The 17,717-nt window shown below is 40.1% G+C and overlaps 1 protein-coding gene across 5 annotated transcripts in view; it reads right to left on the reverse strand.

The window, feature by feature from the left end:
* The window catches only part of nedd4l (NEDD4 like E3 ubiquitin protein ligase), a 43,468-nt gene that overhangs the window by 5,525 nt on the left and 20,226 nt on the right, over positions 1 to 17,717 (reverse strand). For 3 of the 5 annotated variants that reach the window (XM_013275199.3, XM_013275198.3, XM_013275196.3), the window contains 17 exons: positions 15,805 to 15,866; positions 15,433 to 15,535; positions 14,442 to 14,596; positions 13,438 to 13,573; positions 13,141 to 13,326; positions 12,941 to 13,018; positions 11,431 to 11,490; positions 10,010 to 10,147; positions 8,858 to 9,064; positions 6,164 to 6,361; positions 5,832 to 5,909; positions 4,060 to 4,114; positions 2,651 to 2,709; positions 2,254 to 2,319; positions 1,210 to 1,439; positions 405 to 526; positions 170 to 240 (listed from right to left, as the gene is read on the reverse strand). In XM_013275199.3, coding sequence (XP_013130653.1) covers positions 170 to 240; positions 405 to 526; positions 1,210 to 1,439; positions 2,254 to 2,319; positions 2,651 to 2,709; positions 4,060 to 4,114; positions 5,832 to 5,909; positions 6,164 to 6,361; positions 8,858 to 9,064; positions 10,010 to 10,147; positions 11,431 to 11,490; positions 12,941 to 13,018; positions 13,141 to 13,326; positions 13,438 to 13,573; positions 14,442 to 14,596; positions 15,433 to 15,535; positions 15,805 to 15,866 — 2,004 coding nt within the window. The remainder of the gene's footprint in view (positions 1 to 169; positions 241 to 404; positions 527 to 1,209; positions 1,440 to 2,253; positions 2,320 to 2,650; positions 2,710 to 4,059; positions 4,115 to 5,831; positions 5,910 to 6,163; positions 6,362 to 8,857; positions 9,065 to 10,009; positions 10,148 to 11,430; positions 11,491 to 12,940; positions 13,019 to 13,140; positions 13,327 to 13,437; positions 13,574 to 14,441; positions 14,597 to 15,432; positions 15,536 to 15,804; positions 15,867 to 17,717) is intronic. The other 2 variants (XM_013275195.1, XM_013275197.1) reach the window with 2 other exon arrangements.

The following is a 17,717-nucleotide window of genomic DNA, read 5'->3' on the forward strand; positions in this document are numbered from 1 at the left end:
TTCATTGGCCTTCACTTGTGAGAAAGAAGAGTTTTACTTCATCAATGCAAAACTGTTCCAAAGAAAGCTAATCAAAAATATATTTATTTATTTTAGTAAAGCAAGTTCAAGGAATAAATATTTCACAGATCCAAACTCACTGGCTCTGTAGTGCAAAAAGAAACCTTACCACAGACTCCATGTCTTTAAGAGAGATCTGTTTTCCTAGCATCATCTTATAGAATGGTCGGATGAAAAAACCTGAAAAGAGGCACAAAACCCCCCAAAACATGATGATAATCATCAACATCACTTTTATTTTCTACATTCTACAACACGTTTAAAAACACAACTGACAGAGTGCTTTAACATTCTGTGCTAACTTTGTAATATCAAAAACGATCCTCTACAATCAAGTCGCCTACCATCCAGCAGCTTTCCATGAAACACGGCCATTCCAGCAACACGCCCGATGAACTTGAAATAGGAGAGGTGATCCTCATTGCATAGGCCAGAGTTGGGATTAATTTGGAGAGTGTAGTTGTCCCTGGAAAGACATGAGCACAGATGAAGAAAGGGATTTCATGCTCACATTTGACAGTAATATCGATTTCATAAGATTAGGCGTTTAAATGCATACACATTACTAAAGTGAGGCATTTAGAAAAGAATTGTAATAAAAATAGGGGGAAAAAAACAACACAAAACACAAAAGTAGGAACAGTGGAGTGGAGACATCTTTTCATGTAACCACATCTATGGACTACTTTTTCCATTTAAAATTTTCAATTGTTTGCCCTTAAATGTCACCATTTATTTTCTTTGGGTACTTCATGTCAAAAATATGTGAGAACAAAGTCATTACATATTGATGACGGTACAACATAAGACACTTTGACCACCTTAATGCGTGTTGTGTGTGGGAAGCCCTTGTTTGACGTTGGCTTTTTGAATAAGAGGAAAAGCTAATCAAAGTAAAAGGAAACTTTCACAACTCTCATGGGGATGACACGGCAGCACTGCCCCTCAACAGCCAACTCATTTAAATGAGTAGAGATGGATGTTTTCATGGCTCAGAACAGAAAGAATGGTTCCTTTACGACTAGCTTTGTGTAACACTATGTCCTGAGTGGTGTGTGATATCCTGTTGAATTCACAAGGGTTCAACGCCTTTCTTCAGTCTCAAAAACAGCTCTTAAAGGAGGCACACACAAACGAGCAGACACTTACGTTGCAGAGTATTCAAAAAGGCCGTAATAAGGATTGAACATCTCCTTAGATAAGAGGAAAAACCACTCTCTGGCCACACCACCGTAGTCTAGTCCTTTCTCCGATTCAAACTCGATCCATAGACGTGCCTTCAAAACATCTGGCCTCTTTAGTGACATGATTCGACGGTAAGACTCTTCAAAGATGTTGTTCCTGTGTAGCTTCATCTCAAATCGATTAGGGATGTCAGCCTGAAATGGTTAAAAGTAAAAACTGTAACTAGGGTTCTGTTGTTACTGATTTAAAAACAGCTAAAACAAGACAGTTCTTAGAAGAAAGCAATGTCAAAGATCATCCACTGGAAAGTTTATATAACAGATGGTGTTGGCCCCCTGTCACAAAATTTGTATTCTGTGACAAGTCGGCGTGGTTGTTGGACAGTGATGACATTCACTGGTGATGGAAACTGTGAACAGGAAACATTCATCTTCAAACTAAAATTTGCTTCTCTTTGGTTTAAAACCCTCTATCCAAAAGATTACTACTGATTACCAGCAACTACTTGAGGAATACACATTATTCACTAAGAACCAGAGTTAGCTGGGGGGAGTCCTCAATTGGTCTCTGGGCATGTGTGAATCTTTTGTTACTAAAAAACGCAAATACATAATGTTGTGTCAGCAGACAGTCCAAACTAATCTTTGTTTAAAACGAACTGTCACTGTTCACTTAAGATTAAATTCAGAAATCAAACAGCAACAGAAAAGAAAAATAATGGACAATAAGTGGTAATTATGTACCAACTCCAGCATATTTTAAATAAAAAGAATGTGGAAGAATTGCAATGAATATTTAATATACAACACAGATGTTATACTCAGTCACCCAGTGTTGTGACAGTGTGAAGAAAGCTGAATAAGCACGCAATCAAGCATAATCAAAACAGAAGCAATTAGACTGCTTTGTGCAAGAGGAAGTCAGGAAGTTTGGATAACATTTATCTTTTGCATAATTATGCAAGAGTAGCACAGACAGAAACTAGAGACACAGGATAGAAAGTCTTACCGGTTTCTTTAATTTCTTTCTGAAGTAGTCATATTTCTGTTTGAATTCTCTGGAGTAGGGAACCGCCTGCAAAGACAAACAAAACACAGAAGTCAAGAAACAGTCAAAAATTATCAGTCTCCTCGTTGGGTTTCCTGATATAAATGTTTGAACACAAGTGCAACATGGTGGCGACCTTCCAGTGAGAGTGAAGTCTGAAGTGGTAAACAGAGGGACACCAGGTGTTAGCATGTTAAGTGACAAATGCAACTACTAAGTGATTTATCTCTGCTGTGCACAGACGGGCCGGGGCTGATGAGAGTGGACGACAGATAGAACTGCTATGTTAAGAGAAAAAGCTGTCATTTCCATGTAGCGACTCCCTAAACAAGTGGGGCAGTAAGAGGAAACAACTCACTGGTCCTGTGATGGCTGGACTCTGTAGACGCGGGTCCTCCCACTGCGTGTTCTTTGTATCTGGATAAAATGAACACAACAGAACATCATTTCATTTGTATCCTTAAGAAATTATGTTCAGGGACACTGGAAAAAAACAGATGTTTGAAACCAGTTTGAGTAAATAAGAAACAAAAAAATAATGGCAGAAAAGCAATATAATGTGAAAAAGAAGGTTTTCATAGGACTCCATGCTATCCTGTAAAAAACTTAGTACACCCTTACTGCTGCCACAGGAACAAACAGGTCAAAAGCTCCTGAGAGGACGATGACAATGAGGATGATGTAGCCAGAATCTGCAATGAGGTTGTTTGTGATCTTGATGAGAGCAGTCTCTGTGCTGTAGTGCGTTCTGAAGCCAAAGTGAAAGGGTTCACGGAGTTCATGAATAGACGTGTTGCAGGGATAGACTATTCAAAGGATTTGATGATGATGATGTCAACAAAAGCTAAAGCCATTCACTAATATATCTACTAGGTCTGATGTACTAACAGACTTGATGTGACTAGATGGAACTCAACTTGGGTTGCGGGACAGGAAAAACAGAAAAAAAGGATGGCATGGAGGTCAGAGTTGGTGAGGTGAAATACTTGACTGTCTTCAAGTCAGATCAGGTGAACACCAACAGCTAGTTTGGAACTTAGCCTTCATGAGAGAGCCAAATAGTCTGACTGCTATCAGAGACAATGTTATTATAAAGACTCAATTGTAACATAGCAATGATCATAAACTGGATCCAGCAGGAAAGTAGAAGGTAAGAACACAGCAGCAAAATCGAGTACAGCTGTTAAGCTTTAACAGTACAAGTAACCCAATGGGATATACACTTTCCCAGAACTCCAGGTAGAGATACCAAAATGGAGATATTTTGCAATAATCCACAGCACCACATTTGCCAAAAATCAAACACACCATTTAGGCACAGCATAAATTTACTTTGCAGTCATTGATTCAACCGTGAACTGTATTTTAAAGTATTCTTGTGTGGCCATCTGTCTGACAGCTAAGGCTTAGTCAGGACAATAATCCCAAGCACAGCAACACATCAACAGAACAGTTGAAAAAGCAAAGAATCAAGCTGCTGCAATGACCCAGTCAAAGTCCAGACCTCAGCCTGACTGAATGGTGTGGAAGAGCTGTGCATAAATAAATGCGTGCAGCCCTCAATGAACTGAAGCAACTTTATAAAGAAGGGTGGACCGAAATTCCTCCAGAACAATGCGAGAGACTGATAACGTCATCCAGAAAATAGCTACCTCATGTTTGTTGCTGCTAAATGTAGCTCTACAAGCAACCGAATAACAGGGTGTTACTTGGTTTTTCACATGACTGCACACATAACCAAATGCAAGCATGGAAAAGTTATCTTACTGTGGTCGATGTAAAAGGTGCGTCCGTCTGTGTGAACTCTTTCTTCCCATCCAGGCTGAAAAAGAAGAAGAGAGGAAGAATAAGAAACTACTAGAAAGCACCAATAAACAGGCCGTGCTCAAATAGCAATTTAAATCCATCCATTTATTTTTCCTTTTCTTCAAATTTATGTTTCATTGAACTTCACTGACCATTAAATGGTCCAAACAATGACATCCCAGCACTGCAAGCAAGGTAAGCTCAATCAAACACCGACAAAGGAAATGAAAGGATTTTGTGCCCTATTTGAGTTCGGTCTGGCACATCAGCAAGGCAGGAATACAACCACAACATAAAGGTTAAATCACCACTATGAGTTCAAACCAGTATACCACGACTGACACGGTGACCACTCAGTACAGTGTCACAGGCCACACACACTCGTACGGCACCAGCAATCAAGCAAATAAAAACATTACAGTAGACTGAGTGTAAAGGGGTGGGGGGAAGCCACAGTTCAATCTGTTGAACAAGGTGTAGCTACAAGACGTACGGTATATGTGTAAGGATGCTGCTGCTGCATGAGTGGAGACCAGGCTGAAAAAACTGAGAATACATGCAGCATACAGCCAATTCCTTCCTCTGATATATATGTATTTATATATATATATATTTAGCTCCTTGTGTTTCCTTTGAAACCTCCCTCCCTCCTTGTTTTACTCCCATTATGTACTCTAGTCTCACTCCTTCAATCAGTCCTACTCCAACAAATGCCTGGGAAATCCGTCTAGTGTTAACCGTTTCTCAGACATTGCTACAGACTGAGAGATCCAAGGACAATGATGGGGAGCTCCAAATGTTAAACATTAACAGAAGGAGCGGCAGTGGTGCAAGGAGGCTGCACACAGAGAGAGGAAGTGGGGTAAAATACTAAAAAGGAGGTAGAGGTACAATCCACCCATGCTGGTCATGAAAAAAGAAAAGACTGAAAGAAAGAGAGAGAGAAGAGGAGGAAAAAAAAAGAAAGAAAACAGAAGGCTGTCTGCAGGCATTTGACCAGACTGGACTGGACCAGACAGGTAGGCAGGCAGAGGGAGGGAGGCACCAACCAACCTCCTCTGGTAGGTTCTGCCAAACAGACATGGCCAGGTGTAGAAGAAGCATACATTAGATCCATCAGAATGAAGAGAAAAGAGAAAGGGGGAGAGAGAGAACACATACACACATGCACACACACCACACAAGCCTGTGAGTTGTACAAACCCATAAAGCTTTTTTATTATTACTGTCATTAGTAATATTATTATTATTACTACTACACCTAGTTACAGTAACATTTTGCCCACTTCCAGGGAATCTGAAGGTTTCACCTCCTAATTAGGTTATTACAGTCCCCAGACCCTCTTGGCTAAGCTTCACACAAACAGCTTCTGTTCTTACATGACTAAAAATGGAAATGTGTAATGAGTCTGATCACATGAAGCTTCATATTTTACTGTAAAAGTAATTTCTTTCATATTTTAATTTTAAACATAAACAGACCAATCACACGCTGATTACAACATGCACTATAACACAAAATTATTATGTTGACTTGATTCTACTTTAGCTAAGACTACATGGTTGTACTACTCCAAACGAGCAGATTTGTTACACACATAAAAGACAGAATACATATTGCTAATGATGTGTGCACAAAGGTATGCAGTCTTTGTGATTCATGAGGTTGTTTTGCATCTCCATTGTAGGCCAAAGGTTAAATATATACTTAGTCTTATAGTAATTGTACTTACAGGAAGAGGGCCAAGGTCACCAGGCTCCATTGAGTTCTTATTCCTCATATGGACCGGATATTTCAACCTGGGATCCTCCTGATTGTCAGCAGTAAAAGACAGGAAAGTAAACTATTATATTGGAAAAAGCACAACAAACTCTAAATGTGCACCTTGTTCTCTATATTAGAAGGTAAAAAAGCAGCTCTGTCAAAGTGCACATAAAATTTACCTTACCACCACCAGATGTCACTAAAAGACCAACACTAAATACTGCCCCACAATTTCTAATCACTAGATTAAAATCACAGAGTGTTTTTTCCTCGTCCCTAAACAGCAATGTGCTTGCTCACCCAGGTGGTGGTCCTGCTGTTGTGGTCGATGAAGAAAGGCCGTCCATTTGGAGCTATTCTCATCTCCCATCCTGGGGGCAGGAAGCTCTGCTGGGTCTTGTGTTGCGACTTTGGGGAGCTGTAAGGGGACGGCTGGGGAGACTGAGGATTAGAAAGTGTGTCTTTCACAGCCCTCCGTACCTGAATGTTGTTGGCTCCCTGGGGAAACAGTGACATGAAATAAATAAATAAATAAATAAAGATCATGTAATGCTATCTCCCATTTCATGATAAAATAAGGACACATGTCGAAACTTCAACAGACACTGACTGACAGCGAGATAGAAAATTAGTGATCATTAACAGAGACAGAAACACATCTTCCAACAATCTCCTTTTTCTTTGTCTGCTCATAAAAAAAAGAGAAAAAGATTAGAATTCTTAGCGCCATGAGATTTCCATCTAAAACTTGCAACATTTGAAAGTATCATCACCACTTTTCTCTTTAAACTATTATATCAGTTAACACCAGGCTCGTTTCTGATTTCCATGTTCCATGCTGTTTACTCCATCAACCTGTAAATGAAAATGTCACACACATCTGATTTATCACCCTTCCCAGATAATGGGTAAGACTTCTCTTGTTCTCTCTTGGTTACCTAGATACTGAAGAAGTACAAGAACAACTAACAAATGTTTACTTTAAATCCAGCAGAACTCATTAATCTAAATCTGGTAACAGAGCTCTCTGTCAAGGCTGAAAGGAAACCCAATTACAACATAATACCAGAAACTATTTATATACAGGAAAGTGAACATCTCTGGTAAAAGCTCCTTATGTCCTCCAGACTAAAAAGTGTCCCTGCATGAGAGAGAGAGAGAGATTCTCTCTCTCTCTCTCTCTCTCTCTCTCTCTCTCTCTTTTTTTTTTTTTTAATAGCAGTAATCATCACTGATTGACTTTTTTTCTTCTTCTTTCAAACAAGAGAGAAGAGTGCATTAATTAACCACAAACCTCCCACATCCCCTGCAAGTTGTAATTACAACTTTCTGCTGTGACTATTTCGCTTCCTTTTACTTCCACAATACTCGCACACACTTTAATTAAACCTTGTTCAGGTCTGTTCCCTAGGTAGCATCTTCACCACCGAATAAAGCCATTAAAAGGCTGCAGAAGCACCAGATGAGATCATGCATTTCTAGAAACGTGTTGATCAGACTTACATTTGCATTCGTAGTGCATAATTTAGGTTGAGGAGAAAATGTACGTGCAAATTAATGCGATGCAATTAAATTGACAACCTCAAAGGTTATCTGCATGATGTAGCCTGCAGCTTAAAAAAAAACAAAAAAACAACAACAACAAGTAGAAATTTCAATATTTTACCCAGGTGTTATACGGCTAACGCATTAACCACTTATGCTGTGTGAATATTAACACCCTCTGACCAATGAGTGAGAGAAAGCAGTCATGTAAAGCATAATGTTGGGAACAACGTAACATGGAGGCGGCAGGATGACTCTATGAATTGCTATTGGTCATTAACATTCAGGTTATTGAAAAGCAGAGATGGAAAAAAAAAAGCTAATATTTAATCTGTCCACTAGATGAGTCAAACACCAGGAATGTACACGGACTGGCTACATATAATCTCCTCTATTAAGCTTTCTGTGTGCTTTGTTACTTTAGTTAGACCTTTGATGTTTTGTTAGCATAGAGTAGCATCAGAGAGTGAATTAGCCTTGAATGCGGTCTTATTTGATTATAAAACCTAGTGCAAACACACAGTAATATTGACACAGCCTTCCTTAAGTTCCTTATTTACAATTTGTCACGCCTTCCCAAATAAAACCGATTTGCCATTGCATTACCAAAACAGTCTTTATTTAATAGTTTTTCCACTCCTTCACTTGTATGTCCCTAGTTTTATTTTAACAAATTACATTATTTGGGACCCATTACTACAGGGGTCCCCAACTCCAGGTCCGAGGGCTGGTGTCCTGCAGTTTTTAGATGTGTCCGTGATCCAACACAGCTGATTCAAATGGCTAAATTACCTCCTCAACATGTCTTGCAGTTCTCCAGAGGCCTGGTAATGAACTAATCATTTGATTCAGGTGTGTTGACCCAGGGTGAGATCTAAAACCTGCAGGACACCGGCCCTCGAGGCCTGGAGTTGGGGACCCCTGCATTATCAATTTAAATAATTTAGCCATCTTAGATTTACCACACCAGGTTCATGCTATTATTCTTTTAAACCATAGTGTGAATCGTGGTGCTTAAGGAAAGCTCGGATCATATTATTCATCTAATCAGTGTTTAGCTGCAAGGTCCTTTAGTACACAGTCATGAGCTCAACTTTCATCAATGAGGAGAAAGTAAGAGCAATATGAAAAAAGAAAACTGTCATTAATGGAGAGATCCCAACAACACTTGAGAAGATTTCATTAAGTTTGGCAATGAGGAGAAGACAAAAGCAGCAACCTGAAAAGAGGAGAGCTAACAGGTGGAAATGTTAATCTTTAGAAGGAACAGACAGACAGAAGTGTGAGAAAGTGAAGATCATGGTTTAGCAATTTGGAGCACATGGCAAGAAAGGACGGGAGGGTAAAGATTTAGGAAGGTAGGACAGAAATAGGTGGTCCTCAAGTATGTAGAGGAAAAGGAGATGGGAATGATGGTGGAGCGGGACAGTACAGGTGGCTAATTCTCACCTCCAAGGGGGTGGAAAGGGTGACAGTAGGGGAGCTGAGGCTACGAGGTCGTCGGACTTGGGGCTCATGGAGGTGGTTGTTGGAGGCATTGGAAGAGGAGGAAGGGGTGGATGCAGGTGCCAGAGCTGAGGCTCCTCCTGATGATGATGCTGCTGCTGCTGCTGCTGCTGCTGCTGCTGCTGAGGTGCTGGCGCCGTCTTCAGTCAGCTGTCAGTGAGAACAGCACTTTTGAGGTTAGGTTGGGAAGAAATCAAGCATGCCATGCTGTTTGCCAAAAATAAAAAATAAAAATAAAGTCTCTTTGAGAAGCATGCTTTTCTGCACTGGAAAGGTCTGGATGCAGGCTTTTTTTTCCTTGGGAAATAAGCCACTAAAATCTCAAAGGCAGGGGTCATTTCAGGGCCACGAACAAAACAACAATAGGATTTTATATCCAACTAGAAAACAATGACAAAGGTTTGAAATAGTAAGATTACCACATAACTTTCACCCCTAGATGAGGTGGGAGGTACAGCCCACATTTACAGCGGGGTATAACTTTATAACAAACACAGAGGAATTATTTGATAGATTTGCCTCTCCTTCCGAGTACTTAAGAAAACAGATGAGAATCAGAGAATGAGGAGACTATGACATTTATAATACAGTCACAGAGTTACAGAGTTGACCATAAAAAGGCACAAATGCAAGGGTGGATTTCAAAGGAGAGCATCAAACATACACCCAGTCCCCTCTGTAGCCGTCTCTCTGTGAGCACTGCTTACGTGGGGCTGCCTCGCTTGCAGACAGAAAGGCAGGGTGGAAAAATGGAGTGGAAATGGGAGGAGGGAGGGAAGAGTAGTGGTTGCGGTCCCATGCCAGGGTTTAGAAACACGTGACCAATACACAGTTGAACTTCATCCTTATGTTACACAAAATGCTAGACAAGAGAAGGAAGACGCACAGTAAAAGTTGGACAAAGTAGGAAACAAAACAACGCAGAACTTTGACATTTAAAAGCTCTCTCTCTTTTTCTTTCACTCTTGTACACAGAGAAAAAGAGAAGCACAGGAGGGGGAATAGAGTGGGAAGAGATCCAACACACAGCCGAAGAATCATGGGGCTGGGTTACGGTCCAGCCAGCCCGACAGCTACACTTCAGACCTGCTGTACCTGCACAACTGGCCTAGTCCATGTAGTGGTGCGGTTGTTATGGTTGACGTAATAAGTTCTTCCCTTGGCATCCTTCCTCTCCTCCCATCCAGGGGGCAGGCCAGGGGTGGTCAAGGTGTAAGCAGTCGACGAGGGAGACTGGCCAAGTGTAGAGAGAGAGCAAAGCAAATATGGCTAATCAGTACAGAATAGTACATTTAGACAAGTGGAGGGACTCTAATATTTTATATTGAGGCTGCAGGGAAAGACATGGATAGAAATAAATGCATTCAATAAATTCAAGCTGAGAACCAGAGTTATACATAATATCTGATCATTGGTTTTTTTGTATTTTTTTTAAATATATATAAATAAATAAATAAATAAATAAATATATATATATATTTTTTTTTTTTAGGTGGCAATTTAAAAAAAAAAAAAAAAAAAAAAAAAAAAAAAAGAAAGAAACAAAAAACACAATCCCCCCAAAAAACAACAAACTAGTACTAAAATAAACACCATTTGTGGAAAAATGGTAGATTATTACAATCCAACTAAGTGAACTATTAACCATTTCCAGCATAAACATTACAGAGTGTCAACCAAATAATCACAGCATAATCTGGTGATGTATTACACAGACAGCATGGCTGAACACTGGCAACATTTTACGATGCAGCGTCATGGCTCGTTATCAATGACTGATCAGTGGCATTCGTTATTTACAGCTAGGCTGTCAGTTCTTGGTCAAAACACAACAAACACAGAAACAGACACATAACAGACAACTTCTGCTCTAACGCTGCACATGATTTATGTTTCTAATGTGTTCAAAAGTAATTGCTTTATTTAGCTGTTTGTGTCCATTATGAAGTATGTGTAGCATGAAAGGGGCAATCTGTTTTTTTGATGATTTTCTAAAATGCAGATCATCATTTGGCATATGATCTGATTTTAGAGGAATCAGAAATAATGTTCCTGTCAAAAAATTAGTAAGTAATAGTGCTGTTTAGGGCTTCCTGGTCTACAGGAACTGAAAAAAAGCAGTATTTTTTCTGCACCTCAAAAGAAAATAAAATTGAAATGCACGCATGCATTTCTTGTAAGTTTGTACTTCGCTGAATTTCCAAAGTGCTTTCAGGCTGTGAAAAATGGGATTTAAATGAATATTGCTCCCTTGCATGGCTGCCAAGAAACAGCTACATGGCTTTATTCTTGACTTAAAATGTGACTCTATTCAAACATTGTGATAGGACTTTCTTGATCACACTGCCCTGCTCAGCATATGCTCGTACAGGACTTTATTGGAAAGAAAAACTGGTGTAACAATGAGTAAATCTTCCTAATGAGCAAGCTCTCGGTGACAGTCCCATCCTACATAGTGTCAGGGAACTAAGAGATGTGTGATGAAGGGTTATACTGTGCATAAACTGAGATATTACCATAGGCTCCTCACCACCTGAGACTGTTTGAGCTCTCGTTCTTCTGGACTGGGAACTCTGCTGGTGGTAGACAACATGGGAGAGGGTCTTTAGTTCACAATAGGTTATGTTTTAAGGGTGGAAGTTAAGATCCAAGTGTGGGCACTAGTGAAGGCTGAGAGAGGAAAACTGAGTGGACAAAAGGGAGGAAAATTCATTCTCAGAGGAGGTGAGGAGTGGCAGAAAGACAAGAGAATCTTTTGGTTATGGGCCTAAGAGCGCAGTGGCTGTGAACAGCAAGGACACAGAGTGAAGCAAACGGCTGTTGTGATTGGATGGCAAGAGGGGGAAAAAAGAAGTTTGATCCCTGTGCTATAATTAACCTTTGGAAAACAGATTTTTCCCTCTCCATTCAATGTGCAGCATCTTTAATTTTAACCAGAAACAGATGCGTCCTGAAAATGTTCAAGCAGGTAAGTGATTTACAGTGCTGAAAGTGGGAAAAGGAACCAATAAGAAAACAATCAAATTCAGAAGGAAAAAAATGGAGGAAAAAAATGTATTTTCTTTCATTTACATGCTTTGTTTCTCAGTTTTAAACGCAGATATGCAACTAGGTGTTGTTCTGCTTACACAGAAGTACATAAACGATATCAGTCCTCCAACAGCAGCCTTTTATAAAGCAATTTAATAGCTACTACTACCAAAACAAATAGAAAACTAAAATATGGGAACAATTTTAAATCTGTAACATCAAATTAAAGCTACCTTATATCCTCCTATTAAGTTAATGACATATTTTAAAGTATATTACGGTCAAATTGACAAAAGAAAAAAATTAAACAGAAGGGGGGTGGGGGGGGATTTCCTGTGGTTGCTCACTACGCCCACAGGAAAACATTAAACCTTGTATAGACATCAAACAAATGCTTTCCCCCCCCCTCTAATGGTTTCTAAACAGTCGTCCAGTTCTGAGAAACGTATCATGGAAGGGAAAGAAAGAAACGAGCACCTGTACTGTCACCTTTTCTTGACAATGCTAAAGCTCACTGCTGTGACTCAGCTGTGTGACAAACATCTGACTCAGATCTCGTGACAGTTTGTTAAGCTGAATCCCAGCTGACGCCATGACTCAGGACTCCAATCTTACTTTTTTGTCTCAGAGTTTTTAAGTGGAATCATGATTCTGGTGGGACGTAACAATTCAAACACAGTGGAATGTGAATCACAAAGAGCAGTGATGAGAGATGAAGAGGTGTGGTAATCCTAGAGAGACAAAAAGTAAAGTAAGTAGAATAAGTGGTACAGTTGAAGGAGGGAAGAAACAAAGGGTGAGGTGGGTAGTAGCATCTGCTGGAGGTTGAAATGCAAGAGGAGCAAGAAAGGTGATTTAGCATGTGGTAAACTAACAGGACAGACATGTCCACAAGGAAGAGGTAAATGAGACATTAGCAACCTGCTTAGATAACACAGAAAGAGAAGGAAAGTAGAAAAAGCTGGAGGAAGGGTTTGTGGCTTTAGAAATATGTACCATAAGAGGAGGAGCCTGGGCCTGATCACTGACGCCATCCGTCATACTTGAGGAACGGAGTCGGTTTGACAGCTGGCTCTGTTCAAAGGAAGCAAAGAGAGAATAAACGCCACTGCCAGCGCTGCCTCTTGTTTGGCTGCCTACATTTACACCAGGTCCAGGTTTTTGACAATGGAAAATTAACGGTTCTCCAGTCTCACCAAAGCAGAGCTGGGCCCTGGCACTTCGCCGTTTGTATCGGGAGTCAGCGACAGCCTCAGATTTAAGTCTTCTGAGAACTCCTGGGTGATGGGTGTTGGCGTGTGCTGTGGTGTCAAAACGGAGGAGGGACCGGGCAGAGACTGAGCCAAGCTGTCGTTATCCTCTTCTGTGATGAGCTCCCAAGACTACCGGGAGAACAAAGAGACAAAATCTTGATGTAACACAGATCTTTTGGAAATTTTACCACTGTAGATGAGGTTTAAGTGTGCTTGAGTGGACTGCTCTTTTTTCCTCACATTGTCCAAGTCCCTGGGCTCCAGGTGCTCGTTCTCCAGGTCTTCACTGATGTGGCGCCTTGATCGGAAAACCCGGTGGGCTTCCTGATGGATTTGCCGCTGTTGATTGTCACTCTCAATCTCTGAAATCACGTCTCTGAGAGACATGTGGCAAGAAAATGTGAATTGAAACCAAAAGTTAATAATCATGAATTAATTCTCCTGTGCAGGATTACTTAGTAACAAGAGCCAAACGTTATATTTATATATGTTATATTTAGTTATTTCAGCAATACCATACAGTCTACCGGGTGTGCTCAGAATAATAATGATATAAAATATGTCCATCATGTTTTGTCAACCATGTATACTTTTTGTTGAAGGATTACTTTGACGTTTTGAGCGATATGCTTTTTCATTTTACTCCTAAGAGCTACCTCAGAAGATTAAAAGCATCTCTTCTATCTGTGTCCTAAATATAAAGCTAAGTCAGAAGGCTAGCCTAGGACAAACACATTAGATTACTGACATTCAGTCCATTCTTCTGTCTCCAGTTTTGTGCAAAGCTAAGCTAACGGCCCCTATAAACAAGATTTTGTTTTTACCCTGTGTGCAGTTATTTAGTTTTTAGCAAAAACACTGATAAAGCTCAAAAATGTAGCTTTTTAAAAATATTATAATTAATGTTCTTTTTTATATATCTATATAATTAATAATAATAATAATAATAATAATAATAATAATAATAATTTCCCAATTGAGTGGAGACATGGATATATTTTAAAATATCAAATTATTACTTTTTAAAGGAGTGTAAAGTCTACAAATAGGAATAACTGTGGCCGACTCCAGTTATCCTGTCTTTAAAAAAAAAAAAAAAAAAAAAAAAACCATCTTAAATAATATTTTTAAAGAGTATTTCCCCACTAATGGGGTGTTAACACAGTGATTGATTTTTTCATGTATAAAACCCAACAGTGACATCTTAAAGGTTCGTGTCTGTGTTAGTGCGAGATCAGGCGTACATGTTGGAAGGCCGTTTCCACTGTGTAGTGCGGTTGTTGTGGTTTACGTAGTAGGTGCGTCCCAGGTTGTCCACTTTTTCCTCCCACCCTTGAGGCAGAGGAGGCAGCAGCTGCTGGGGTCGCTGGGAGCCTGAGTCAGCGGACTCATCCCAGCCCTGAAAGACAGTATGGTTGAAGGGTAGTATGGTAGGTTTAAGCCAAAGATCAGAAAGAAGTACATTAAAGATTTAGCTGGTTATATTTTTTCCTGCCTTTTTCCCCCCCTTTTCATGTTTTACTTAACATTTACTTAATGCCCGTGTTTCATGGCTGCCAGCAGGCAGGCGTATCTATGCCTACAATCCAAGACGAAGCTGATGTTTAGGCAACAATCTCACTCGTAGTGTTGGCAAATTTACGCTCAATTTAATACGTAGGCAGAAACAAGAGCCACAACAAAAACAAAGCGTTAGTAATGAGGCTGTAATATAATGAAAAAAGAAAAAGAAAAAAGAAATACGAACAGTGGGGGGAAAAAAAGGAAATTTTTAGCAGTATGAACATGAGGGGTGCCATTTGAGCTTTCACGCTTTGGCTGCTAAATGTCACCTTATCTGTGAAGCCTTTCGCCCTCTAGCTCTCTTCCACACATCCAAGAACACACATTAAAGTAGGAAAAGCTCAATTTTCTCCAAATAACAGGCCACATAGTAAATGTTTTTTCCAGACCCTGACCTGGAAAAGACTTTTACCAGATGCTGGCAGTGAGAGGCTTCCCAAATTCTCAGAGAAATAATAAAAGAAAAAAAGAAAGATGCTCTCACATTACTTTTGGTTCACAGTGGGACATTTACTTTCAAGCTTAGAACTATGTTGCCTTCATGTGGCAGAAAGGAATAACAGTAGAATCTGGTTTGGTTTTATTGTGGAAAAATCAGTCCAAAGAATGTCTTAGGTAATGCAAAGTCAGCAGTTTATACTAACTCAACAACAACAGAGGATTAGACCTTACCTCAGCCTCCTCCCTCATGTCTCCCCCCTCCTCCTCATGCCCTCCTTGTTTGGGCAGATAGGCCATCTTCAGACGCAGGTAACCCTTCACCCTGGACTTGTGACTGAAAGGAAAACATCTGCTTTAAATACTTCCTACTCATTAGTCCTAGTTGGAATTCCAAGTTCAGTATTTAGCTGACAGTCGCATGAAGTTATTGTTGTCTAGACTCCAATATGGCCAGAGTCTAGACAGTGTTGTGAACCAAGATCTAACTTTAATAATGTGTCACTGTCTACTCCACTTGCTAACAGGGAGCAAACTAGACAGACACCAAAAAAAAAAAAAGCAGCTACTATTTCTCATTTTATATCAAACACAGCAAAAACTGACCTTCTTGGCCGCAACAGGAAGTCTTTAAACGTGTAGGGCCGCTCCATAGCAGGATCCTCTGTCTGCAAATAGAGGAGGTTTTTGCTGACAGCATTTAAGTGAACACACAAGCAAATACACATGTTGCGATATCAGAATATTACAGTCGCCAGCTTTCAACAGAGGGTACAACCCTCTGCACAGCCATCCCAGGATCATTATGCAATCCTGAGCTTCTCCTATTACATATTGAGCAGCCTTTTGTAATTCGCAGCAATCTCACACCGCTCTCTGACAGGGCCAAACCAGTTCACGCTGGCTGCTCACCGCGTACTGCCCTGTGAGATACCACTGAGGCCAAAAGTCAGTTTTCATATTGAGAAGAAAAAAAAAAAAGCAATCTTGGATGCTGGAAAGTTTTGTAAAAGGAAAAAGAACATGTGTGAAAAGAACCAGTGTCAAGTTTCCAAATTATAGACCTCAATTACAGTCAAAACACTGCTCTCAAAATATTAGGTGGGGCTCCTCAAAGCAGGACTTTGAAATTCATTGGAACAAAATTCCAAGTCAAAATATTAGGGGCAGTATTAACATAAAATAATATCTAATATTAGTTTCATCAATCAAGCTCCCATTTAGGATGGTTTCCTTGTGGACTAAAGCAAGTTCTGCAGCCACTTGTCAGTCCATGGAGCTCCACTCTGTCCTCCAATCTGAAGAGGTTAAAGTCACAGGGAGGCAACTCTGATGAGTCAGGTGAGTAGTGAATAAGATGGTGCACAGTTCAAGCTGTTTACTGTGCATGTGAACTGTGAATGTGGCAAAAACGACCAACAAGCTCACTACTTAAGCTCCTGTCCTAACCTTGAACATCAAGATCCTTTCAATGAAAACACTGTTCGGTATCCAAGTTGAGAATCTCTGGAGATTAGTTCTCATCAGGGTGATGATAATCCTTACTATGAATGTCGGCTCAGTTTGAGACAGAAATGCACAGTATGGATGTCCTGGCACTTTCATGGTCCCATCTAAAAACAGCAGCAGCACTGCGAGAAGTCCCGAGGTGCACAAGCAGATGACTTTAAAGGGGAAATTCCAATCATACATGTTTTTTGATTTGCTAAACGTTCAGACCTCACATGGTTTTATTTATCTGGTCTCACCACATACAACACAGAGCCCGGTAAAAAGAGGTAGTTGAGTGTGGAGCCTGCTTAAATACAGACGACCAAGAAAAAGACCGAGTAATGAGCTACGACAACACGGGAGGAATGGCGTGGTCCTGTTATTTGCTAAGAGGAGGTCATGGTTCCATAAGGAAAATGTAGCTACCAGATGGACTCGGATGAGTCAGTATTCATGTCCTGTTTCATGAAAAGTAAAAGGACGTTTACAAGAAGCTATTACGGAGAAAGGAGACATGACTAAGTTATGCCCAGTAACTATGAATAAGACGAGAAATTCTGTAATGCATGAAATAATAAACCGAATTAAACCAGACGCATACCTTTTTATACATCAGGTATTTGTATAAGCATTACAGCAGGTTATTCGTGCCAAGCGTCCATGTTTAATCATTAAAACACGCATGTTTTTTTTTTTAGCATAAGTCACATTAGGACTAAATATTATCCATGTTGTCCCAAGGCTTCAACTCTCGACGTGACTCAGCTGTAAGCTTTTATCTGCTAATAATTTCCTGGGCCTGTGGGACCCAAATAGGGCATTAATAATTAACCCCAAAAACTTTTACTGATAGGCTTTTAAGGTCGACAACTAAGACAGAACTTCAGGGAGCCGCAACCAAGCTAGCAGCAAAGCTCTCAAATGTGCAGAGGTGCTGCTGCTTCAGGATGATTTGTAGGTCTCTTAAGCCTTTAGCTCTACTCAGTTTTGCCATTTTCACAAGAAGCACATCAACTTCAAATGTGTTC

Source organism: Oreochromis niloticus, linkage group LG7 (assembly GCF_001858045.2).
Source record: "Oreochromis niloticus isolate F11D_XX linkage group LG7, O_niloticus_UMD_NMBU, whole genome shotgun sequence".
NCBI lineage: Eukaryota > Metazoa > Chordata > Actinopteri > Cichliformes > Cichlidae > Oreochromis > Oreochromis niloticus.